Source organism: Pavona decussata, unplaced genomic scaffold, assembly GCF_977016875.1.
Source record: "Pavona decussata unplaced genomic scaffold, jaPavDecu1.1 SCAFFOLD_105, whole genome shotgun sequence".
Classification (NCBI taxonomy): domain Eukaryota; kingdom Metazoa; phylum Cnidaria; class Anthozoa; order Scleractinia; family Agariciidae; genus Pavona; species Pavona decussata.
In genome coordinates this window covers 208088-219813 of record NW_028145519.1, presented here as the reverse complement: position 1 = coordinate 219813, position 11726 = coordinate 208088, and the positions used below count along the sequence as shown (strand labels likewise).

Below are 11726 nucleotides of genomic sequence, written 5' to 3'. Positions count from 1 at the left end.
AAGACCTCGACAGACAGTGTCAATTGTTCATACGAATTAATGCAAAACCAAGTTTGATTGTCTATTTAACGAAATGCAACAACAACAACGTTTATTTGTACTGTAACTTCAATGAAAGAATAAATACATATAATATAAAATTTATAAATACACACAGTAACTTGACACCCATAATAACTACAAAGCTAAACTAGTTTTATTTTCAATTTAACAAAATGCCGTGCTCTTTAGAGAACTAACATCTCTCAATGTCCTATCAGATTCATTCCATGCTATTAGTTGTTCAAAGAATTCATCAGTCATGTAATAGGCCATTTCCGAGTTGCTTTGACCCTCATTTATGAAAGCCAGGCTTCGTGCATAGTTTTACTATGAAAATTGGTTTTTGTTCGTATGCAAACAAAACTAATTTTCGCAAGAAAAGCTTTGTACTCAGCCTCGCTTTGTAATGAGGCTCAAAGCAACTCGGAAATGCCCTATTCAAATGCTACATTTAGTCAAACAGCCAGCTGTCAAAATGTCTTCAAAAAGGCTCGATTTTAACATAACTTGACAGCAAAACGTCGTTCAGTTTAAAAGCAAATTAAAAGGGAGAAAATATTGTACATTCGAGAAAGCTCTGTTGTCTCTATTCCATCTTGTTATAACGGGATGGAAAGCATGGATTGGCTGGTCCTGCATACTAAATTGTGCAAATCAAAGGTCGTAACGACCTTTTGTCTTGGCATACATTATAAAACGCAACTGGACAAAAAGTGCCTGAGCGATGATTTCCTTTTGTGATAACAGTCAGGTCTTACAAATTCGCGGTAAGTGCTATAGCAGTTTGGCACGGCCGAGGGGATTGGGGGGGGGGAACTATTCCCCTATATGAACTATATAGGTATGTGCCGAGCCAAAGGGTATGGTTTTTGATCTGAAAATGGGTACGGATTTTAACCATTTTTGTCTGAAAGTCTGAAAGTGTATGGATTTTACAGAAGAGGTATATGGGATTACAGAGACCAAGGCTGAAAATGGTCCGGGTACGAAATTTAGAGGCCATGTCTGAAAAAGGGTAACGGAAAATGCCACTTTGGTCTGAAAAGGGGTCAGGGTTTGGAGAACCGAACCACACACCCCCAACAAAAATTACGAGGTGTACCCCACTCCCCCACCCCCTTCCTTCCTTCCTTCCTAGTATACGGCTCACATCAGGCGTCGCAAGGAAGGAGGGTTTACACAGTGAGTACAGTGGGTATTCGTACTGGAGCCGTACACCGACTTTTTTATTTGCCATTCACATGCGCTTCTTTTGAGAATTTAATAACGTTGTAGTTCTACTACGAGGGTTAGCTTTCTTCCAATTCGCACGGTTAAATGTTGCTTTCAAACAATGTCGATGCAGTCGTATTTTCGTAGAATTTAAGCTAGACGTCACCACATAACTAATTTTGTGTGATATGGCAGAATGTACCTGTAGCGTCGGGAGTCAAATCTTCGGCACGCAAGCAAAACCATATTTTCGTTTACGAAACAATTATTTAACAATGAGTATTCTAAACAAGATTCAGTTCTTGCTAGTGACTATTGACATCCGTTATGCCTCACCGACAATAGCTGACACGGTACTGGCTTGCCATGCTCATCTTTATCTCCACTGAAAACCTTCAACTGAAAATCATCGTCAGCATCTTCTCGAATCTTTACGTTGCTGTCCGTACTTCGGTGGCTTGACAAGTCTGAAGCGAGGACTGTAGGATCCAAGTGGAGCGTAAAAGAACTTTCCGACCTCATAGTAAAACCAAGTCTGCCTACTGGAACAGACTTTATCTTAACATTCTGGCGTTGTCTGCAGCAGAATTTTTTTCTCACAGCATTTCTAAATATTGGCATTCTAAAGATGTACACCAATGGGTTGACCATGGAATTTGCCAGATGAAGGGCGTTTACGGATGATACAACGGTTCGGGTAAAACACCGGCGACAGAACGCTCCAATTGTATACACAGTAAAAGCCGGCAGCCAAAAGACAAGCGACAGAGCAATTACCATGAATATAGTTCTTGAAACGCGTAAATTAGTCTCCGTGGATCGAATTTTGTGGGCTGCAATTCCATCTGGTGTGTAGCGTAATCGACGGCTTATCTTAAGATAACTGGCGGTAATAACCAACAGAGAAATAAAAAGTAAAGTATGGACAACGACAGTAACATATCGTTTGTTCACCTTTGGGTAATACATCGATAATACAGACATCCCAGCCGCGCATAACCCAACTACCCAGACGATAACGATGCTGCAAATGTAAACCCTGGTGTTTGTTACACGATGGCGGAGCGGCCATAATACCGCGTAAACACGTTCCAGAGAAATAAGAGCAAGGAAAAACACCGATGTAATCGACCCAAGGAGTTGAAGTGCTGATGAAGGATTTGGGGGGATTTTTTGTCCTCGAAACGCTCTCATTCTAGGAATTTTCTCGGTAGTTAAGACGATGGGTTCTGCTATTCCCACAAGCAAATCAGCGACTGCCAGGTTGATCAGGATAAAACAAGTTCGCTTTTGATGAAGTTTATGCGTCCAGAAGACAAAAATTGCGAAAGTGTTACCAACGACGATAAATACAGCCTGTAGTGTGTAGATAACGATGAAGCTAACGGCCGTTGAGTTCAGCATCTTACTGTGAAGAATTTATATGCTCTTCCCGCCCGATTCTTTTCGTGTTCCCTCACCAAAATTTACAGTTTTTCTTGCCCCGTTTATCTGTGCTTTGTGGAAATGATTCAGGTCAGTGCACGAATATTCCGGTGTCATTTTTGACAAACAAAACATAAGCTCCTGAAGGGAAGTCCCATGGGGTCAGCCACCTTTACTGAATACGGTTTCATCAAAAGTACGTTGTTATTTAGAAAATACGTATCTATGATCTCTGTGTCGGAAATACGTGTTAAAAATATTCAAATTAGTCAATTCTTTTAGAAATTAGGAAACTATCATTTATTCACCCTGATGGGTTTGTTAGTAACAAGTGATATTGACTTTCAAATCAGTTCTCGAGGAGTGAAGAAGAGTTAAACGTGGGGCAAAAAGGAACATGTACATCATATCCAATGATTTAAGACGAGAAAGGACAGAAATACTCTCTTTTATTTTGGCATTGACTGATATACAGTTATTTCAATTTAATGTTATCGGGTCAAAGCTTAAAGCTTAAAGACATCTTCAAAAAGGCTACCACCTCATCCATTTGATATCCTAACATTTCTTTCATCCAAATGGCTCGCCATCGTATATCTTCAATGGACGGACGAGGCATAGCTGATTTTGATGAACTTATTCATAAAAAATCCACAGAATCTTGAGGTCTTGTCTTATAGCTTTATACTTTCATCCGACAACGTTAATTGAAATAGCTGTATAATTCATGACGAACACCTCGTTTACAGGATATTTACATCACAATAAATAGCGCCAAAAACATCTCTACCTGCTCTTAATTTTACACTGCATTTGTTAGCCGATGATTTTCCTGACTAATTGAACTCTTTAACAAAAAAAGGGCCGCAAATTTAAATATTCTTAGCTTAAATACAAGACACTCTACACTATTCACAGTGTGCAAGAAAAGCTCGGAACGCTACATTATGGAAAGGGGAGAGGAAGTTTGCGCTATGCAGGCGAGACCGTGATTTATCAGACAGGTGTGTTAGTAAAGTGTTACAACAAGTTGTGACTTAGTGTGCTGCAGTTTCAGATTTTGCTTCGTTTACAAATGAGATTTAGAAAGACTGATTATCGAACGAGATGTTGCTTAACATACTTGAATGTTTTGAGAAGGTGAACTCTTACAGCATTAAAATTGTATGCCCTTAAAATGCAAATTTTCATGGACCTGGAGTGTTGTTTTCTCTTAACTTTTCCTGCAATATAATAACAACTTCATTTGTTTAAAACGTAATAAGCCATACTTTGCAAGTGTTATGCTCACTCATAAGGGCTCCTGGAGACGTGTAACACTTAAATTTCATTCACAAGTGCGAATCTCCCATGGCAACCTCATGTAACAAAAAAGAGGACTTTTGAATGAGTGAGAAAACAAGACAAAACTTGGGATACTTGAACTTTACCAGTTTCTACTCTGGTGTCATTGGTTGAGGATGGGAGCCTTTTTATGGTTGCTTCTTTGATTTTTCCTTTTTAACTCGTGAATACAACGAACGAGTTATTGCTGTGATGGGCGATTTGGTGTAAACTTCATATGAAGTATAAAGTTTACATTCGAGCCAGGCTAGAAGACTGGATCGAAAGTCAACTTTATTCTTCATATAAGACTGGCTCCAATGTAAACTTTATACTTCTCATTTGATTTGCTAATCCACACCACGTGGTCAGTGACGTAAACTTTATACCTCATCTATGTAACACTGGCTCGAATGTAAATAAACTCTATCGACGTCATCGTCGAAATAGAGAGGTAATTAATAACCCCAAAGGGTATCCTTTGGCAAAATATTTCAAGTGAAGATGGGCTTAGTAATCGTTTGCCACAGGGATTAACTTGCACTCCAACATGGACAACGCGCTCAAGAACCTTTCGACTGAATTCGTTTACAGTAGCCAAAACACTCCACAGAACCACTGTTTAATCTTGGGTCGACGTCCTTGCCTGTTTGCTATGGTCCATAGGAAATCGAGCCTTGCACTTGGAGTTCTACTCAGCAGGCTATTTCTCTAGCACGAGACCGTTTCGTATTCACGAGTTGGTTCATAGGGCCCTTTGATGAATTTTGCCGTCTAATTTATGTTAAAATTTTACAACCCTTTTGATACTTAGAATTAATTTCTATCCCTTCTCACTGTACATGGACCACTCTCTTTCTCTCCTTTCGTATCCTGTTACTCCAAAACGGCACATGTTTTCTACAACGCATCCTTGTGTAGTATAGTAGAGAAAGCACAGAGAGCCCCTCCCGTTTTGAATGAGTAATGTGATTATTCTACTTACCTTACTAAATGTGGGGGGGGGGGGGGGATAAGCATGAACCTAACGGGCAAAATGAATCTGATTACACTGCCAAGCTTCAAAGTCATTTTATTTGTTGATAATCAATAAAGATGTGTTGCGGTCCACATGAGACAATTTGGAGAAAAAGTTGCAAGCTTGCTTCAATTTCAACACCAAAAATATTAACAGATAATAATACTAGTGTCTTTCAACACTTTAAAGGCAGTGAAGGCTACTCAAACAGGAATTCTTACATAAAAGCCACAGTTTCAACGTTATCGAAGCGCTTCTTTGAAATGAATAGAATGTACAGCTACTGCAAGAGTAAATTAGCTTCAATGGAATCTATGTTTTTAGCCGCACCGAATGCTCGATTTCATGTTAAAACACCGCAAACTCCTTCGGAGTATATTTCTTCAAGCGGTCGTTATATAATTCGAAGTATCGTCGATGAAACACAACTGGAAGCACTCAAAGCGATGAGTGATTTCCTTTCCTTTAATCAACAACAACATACGCACGTGATCCACGTGCGGTTGGGAGGCAACTTTGCTTCAACCAATCAGAATATCTACCCAAGAAATCTGGATAGAAATTAATATGCAGTTGAGGGAGCCGAATACAGTTTTTTAGTGATCAGGTGTTAGAAAACGTTATTTGGAAACTATGTATTTCTGGACGCCCAAAATTGGTATGGGGTAAAACTAACTAAGAAAGACTGTATTTTCATACGTCTAAGTACCGTTTCCATGGCAACGCACCGAACTATTAAACGTCCATAAATAGTAGGTTTCCTTTATTTTTAGAAAATGTACTCATTAGATTTTTTCCATTTTTTGTATCCAGAAAAACTCACAAAACACTGACACAGTTGCACTATTTTCATGTAATTTTAACAGAGAGATCTCCTGTAAATATTGATTTTGCATTTTAATGTTTTGTGAAGATACCCTTTGTTAGATTTAGGTTTCTCTTTGTAGGCGAGTTACGCCTTTAGGGAACTATTTTTATGCCAAATTTCACGAAATTCTAATGAGCGGTTCCTTAGAAAACAGTTCATTTCCACGAAAACAATCAGTCGCAATTTTTTGGTCAAATGCGCATGTATGGCTTTAATTGGGTTTCATGGCAAAGATAAAAAGCATGCAAAAGGTCTTGACGAATGACTTTTTTGCTCGGAAAGAAAAGAAAAAGAGTTCAGAAACGAGAAAAACCTAGTTATTTAGGATCAAAACTTAACTTTATTATCCATTTCATGTGAAATTGAGGGATCACTTTATCGACCGCCGTATTTGCGTACCACAACCCTAGCGCGCGCTTAAAGGACCCTAGTCAGCCTCCATCATTTTCGATGCCATCGAAATTATTGGTATTGCATGGTGGAGCGAAATCTTATTGCTTTACTGTAAGTTGTGTTCCTGAAAGTATGTTTCATTATCTTTAGTAGTTTCACAGTAATTTCGTTCATTTCGACATGCTGCGAATAAAATATAATAGCCAAACTCTCGCATATAAACAAAAACAAAGGTGTGGCTGACTAGGGCCCTTTAATAGCATCACTAACAGAATCTATAAGGCGCCCGCAAACTGTGTTCGGCCACCTTAACTCTACTCGTTTCGCTGGGCAACCAGTAGCAGCACAGCGAAACTACGTCTTTATATAAACCCAGGCTATGACATAAGCTGATTGCATGCATATTCAGACTCGCAAATCTGTGTCATGATCAATTCATTTTGAACCTTCAGGATCTTAACTACTGCAGCATTCCCCGGGAAGGGGGTGGGTATTGTTATCTGCCGCATTCTTTACGGTCAGAAGTGGCCAGGTATTCTGCAGTTTGGGAAAGATTTCCGTAACAGCGCCCGACATTAATTAATTATGCATGTGCCACTGTCATACCAGCCCTCTTCCAAAAACGGCGCTTGAATAGAGTCGCAAAATGATGCATACATAATAATGTATGTGTTAATTTTCTAAAGTTTGTGTAGTGGCTTCATGATATTTTTAACTTTCAATAGGTGCTAAATAGGCGTAATAAAAGCTCAAAATCTTCACCCGACTGTAATTTGATCGACGGCCATTACAATCATCGATCGCTCCACGTGCAAACCAAAAAAACCACTCAATAACAAAGAGTTTTTACTCATCGAGCAAGAAACATATTTCGCAGTAATCTTTTGGGTTGTAGCAGCACATATATCAGATACATGTAAGTTTATAATTTCACAACACAATGCATGAATTTCGCCTCTGTTATTCAATTAATTACCACTGAAATATCTGAAACGAATCACTTACTTCGTATTGCGGATCGCAGTAGAAAGACCAGCCAGCTGTGGATTGTAAATTGCACAGAGAGGAACCGAAATATAGCTGTAGGTTTCATCCTAAATAAACTCAGTCATCGCTCATCGAGGACAGCTTTGGTGCTACTTTTCCAACGGCATTCTCGACCCCAGAGCCGCTCGGCAAGCGCAAAAGGGAAGAGCTCTGGAGTCGAGAATGTCAAAAGCGCATGACTTATTGCAAAAAGCTGCTGACCAGTGCGCATCTTTTGGCCAGCAGTTGGATCGTAGGCCCTGGTAACAGGCGTTACCGGATGTCGTGAATTTCACGACATCCGGTAGCGCACGCTCAGTGTGATAAATTAACATTGCGCTTGCTCAGTATTATTATTTGCTCAGATCTGCTCAGTATCGCTCAGTATTAGGAAGCAAAGACAAATGCGCAGAAGCGTAGCATTTTTCACCTTATGGCGCATCAGGTTTTCGACAGCCAATGAAAAAAAAGATATTTTTGGATGGACCCAGAGCCACTCGTTCATTAGTTAAAAAAAAAAAATCGTTGGGGCTCTGGGGACGAGAATGACTAGTACGAATTAAATTGCACGTCACTTGTGCAAAATCTCTGCGAGGTTCTTGTTCAACAGTTGCAGTGTGAAAAAACGCACCAGCTTGGTGTAAGAGCATCTTTGTTTTCAGCTTACGAGGGTTACTTAACACCACTGATATGGTGTATTTTTCTTATTACACTATCAATGTAAGTGTTATAACAACACAAAGACGAGGTAAATCCCACACCCACCTCAGAGTTGCCATAACACATTCCTTTTTGCTTTGTAGTTAGGTAGCAGGTAGGTGGGTGGGTGTACGTGGTAGGTATACAGGCAGTTATCTGGGTAGACTGGCTGGGTGTAGGTGGGTTGGTAGTCTCGATAGGTAGGTAGCCAAGGTAGGTAGATAGAATCGGTTGAGGATGCGATCTGTACAGCCCCCGAAATGATCCCCAAATTGGCCTTGAAATTATCCCTAACCCGAAGTGATCCTATATTTCTTTCAAGCTGACCCCGAACTGATCCTAAGTAAATTTCGGAATATAATTGCGTGGTTCACTACGTTAGTAATTGAAAACAGTTCTGTCTGTCCTTGATAATTTAAACAATGCCGCGTTTTAAGATTGGTTGACACTTTGGACACTATTTTACAACTTCTTTACACTTATAATTTCATTTATTATTCACATTTCCTGTGGCTTTCTTAATACACCTTGTGAATAAAAAGAAAATAGAACCAAAAAGGTGGAATTTTTTGGAAACTTAACCTATTTTGTACAATTAGTAAAAAATTAATCAGCCCTCAGTTTACAACCGTTACGAACTCAGGGAACACACAACCCACAATTCAACTGCCTTTAAATGGGGCGGATAAAGTTGATCAAAGAAAAGCCAGGGAAGTATTATGTGTAAGGATTTCAAGGCAGCAGGGTAGGCTGAGCCACAAAATTTCGGATTTTTCTTTTATTTTATTTTTACTTTTGAGAATTTTAGACAACGAAATCACGGGAATGGGTAAAATTTGGTCAAAAGAATTTTAGACAAATGTTAGCTTCCATTTTTGTCCAATAAAATTACCCTCTTCCAGAAATTCGGAATATCCTCTCAATTTTTCGGTGACATTCACAGAAAAGATTTAGAATTTCCCGAGTTTTAAAATCCTGCTGTCCCGTAATCATTTCATATTTCCCTGACATTTTCCCGAAAATCTCTCCAGATTCGCGGAGGAATTTCCAGTGAAACAGGCCCTTGATCTTGGACACCTAAGGGTTGAAATCCCTCCTGCGCGTAAATATATTTATCGATCAGTTATATTTTTAAGGGAACGTGTTCAAAGTGCAGAATTGGCTTGAAGGCTATAGTACACAATACCCTTCGACAATTTGACAAGGACATGACAAGGGACATGAATGAAACGCTTCTTTTTCTCTCTTCGGGCGACTTGCCAGCCTTAACATCAAAATGGCTGAAAAAGAGAAATAAATACAGCCGACAGCGGTACCTCTGGACACTTTGCCGGAGCGTTGTACCATGACGATGCACCACGAGATTTCGGCCCGCGGTTTGCTTATGCCAGCTGGAGATGGTTTCGCGCTGCTTTCCGATACCTTGTCCCCGGCAAGACAGTTAGGGAGAGAAAAGTCGGCCCCTAGACCATACGAGACAGATCCCTTTCGTTGGCACCTCAGTTCCACTTTACTGACTTAAACTGAGATTTAGCCATGTATATATATATATATATGACAATGTAGTCATTTTGTCTTCCATGTGGTGCGTTTTGAGGTTTGGGCATGCGTATGGCCTAAAACGATATAATGACAGAACGATGACTCGTGATCAAACGACCTGTAATCTTGGAGGTACCGCTAGTCTTGGACTCCTTTTACCTTATTTCATTCTTACAATTTTTATTGCCGTTTTCCCGAAAACGATTGCTCCTTCGATGGATTGTTGACATTGTTAAGGGAATCAGGTCATTACTCGAAGAGCTCTGTGAAAGGCTTCGCTATTTTTCTGTTTTTGGCTTTTAAGTCAACACTTATTACTGTGACATGTAATGAAAATGTGCCACGTTTGTTACTACAACAACTCAGATGCTACCTTTCGCTTCTTGATGTCTGGTGACATCAATCCTAACCCTGGACCGGTTTCCACATTGACTGCTGGTAGATCAGTTACCTCGTGATGAATGCCAGAAGCTTAAAAAGTTATCACAAAGACAGCATAACAAACTGGCAATCCGTGTGTAACCTCCATCGCTTCCAGGACCTGGTGTATGCCGAAAAACTCTGACGTTATATGCGTCAATGAGACATGGTTGAACCAAAGTATCGGCAACTCTGAAACATTGCATTCTGGATTTACAATATTTAGGAGAGATCGGTCTGATCGAGGTGGTGGTGGAGTTCTTATCGCAATCAAAACAACCACCTTCAAAGCTGTCAAAGAATTTAAACCTGAATCAGAAGCCGAGCTGCAACAGCTTGAGATCACTTTTGCCGAAATTACTACGCTTGGTGGTCAAAGAATTTTATTCTGTTTTTGCTATGGCCACCCAATGAAGACCCAAATTGGATGGATTTATTCGATAATTTTCTGCATGAAGTTTGTGACCAGTTCGACAATATGGTAATTTTGGGTGACTTTAATTTGCCAGACATCTTCTGGGACTCCATCGACAGCGCATCGGGTGTAAACGAACTAGCCTTTATTGAAACCTTTCACGGCCACCTCTTGACATGCACAACTCAATAAAAGACCCACTCCTGGCAACAACATACTTGACCTTGTAATCATGAGCGTGGCGAACCGTGTCAATGTAACCGACATATTGTTAGCCTGCGTAGCAGTCGTTTCCGTTTCCTTCAAGCCAAGCGGGGCAAGCGCGCGAGGGCATTGGGCAAAAAGGAGCAAAAAAGTAGGAGCGGGGGGGAGGGGCGGGGAAGGAAAGGAAACCCCGCTCCTACTTTTTTGCTCCTTTTTGCCCAATGCCCTCGCGCGCTTGCCCCGCTTGGCTTGAAGGAAACGGAAACGACTGCTACGCAGGCTAACATATTGTCTCCAAACGATACTTGCCCAAAAGAGTTAAGCGCATGCTGTGGAACAGCCGTGATGAGTTTCTTGGTTCCGTCGAGTTCAACCTCAACACAAACCCAAAGCGTTTTTTGTCGATATCCAGGGATTGAAGATGAATTCCAAATCGCATACAATTCCTGATAGAGTCTCGATGCCAACGTCCACTGACCCAAGTAGTCGTACGCCGTTAAGATCTTCAGCTGAAAATCCTCAGGAAATAGCCAACTTGTTCGCATCAGTTTTCGCCCATGACAACCCCTCCCGCCCCCCTCCCCCTCCTCCCTTCATCTGGAAGCGCTGCCAATGTACCAGCTTCTCAGGATATGTCGGGATTGACGCTCACGGTTAGCGAAGTCCAATCTGTGCTCGAAGCCCTTGATGTCCTGACGGAAGCCACCCGAGTGCACAGAGAATTACAGACCCATCTCCTTACCGTCTCTGATATCCAAAGTAGTTGAGCGATTCAGTTCTATTTAACACTTCAAAGATAGACTGTACGAGGTGGTAAGAGATTATTAACATGGATTTATTAGAGGGAAATCATGCACCTCCAAACTTTTGGAAGTTTTGGACCACATGCACTATAAAAGTTGACTAGTTAAAACAACCAATTAAAATTGTCGCCAAGTGCATCTGAGAGAACCCTTTTTTTTAGTTGGTTTGACCAATTTAAAAAAGTTTAAATTAACTGGATTCTTTTGGTTTGAAATAACTAATTAAGAATAAGTTAAAATAACTACCAATTAAGTCATTTTGACCTATTTGTTTAGCTGTTTTTACTTCAATATATATGTTGTTTTAACCACTAAAAATATTAGTTTTAACCATTT

At 40.3% G+C, this 11726-nt stretch overlaps 1 protein-coding gene across 1 annotated transcript; it reads right to left on the bottom strand.

Moving 5' to 3' along the window:
* Positions 1-1338: 1338 nt before the first annotated feature.
* LOC146471227 (sphingosine 1-phosphate receptor 1-like) lies at positions 1339-2842 on the bottom strand. The gene has a single exon (XM_085120916.1). The coding sequence runs from the start codon at positions 2656-2658 to the stop codon at positions 1567-1569; it is 1092 nt and encodes a 363-aa protein (XP_084977042.1). The 5' UTR covers positions 2659-2842; the 3' UTR covers positions 1339-1566.
* Between the last annotated feature and the right edge of the window lie 8884 nt (positions 2843-11726).

Excerpts from the sequence above, each read along its gene's own strand:
- LOC146471227 (XM_085120916.1), bottom strand. The coding sequence starts at position 2,658 with ATGCTGAACTCAACGGCCGTTAGCTTCATCGTTATCTACACACTACAG.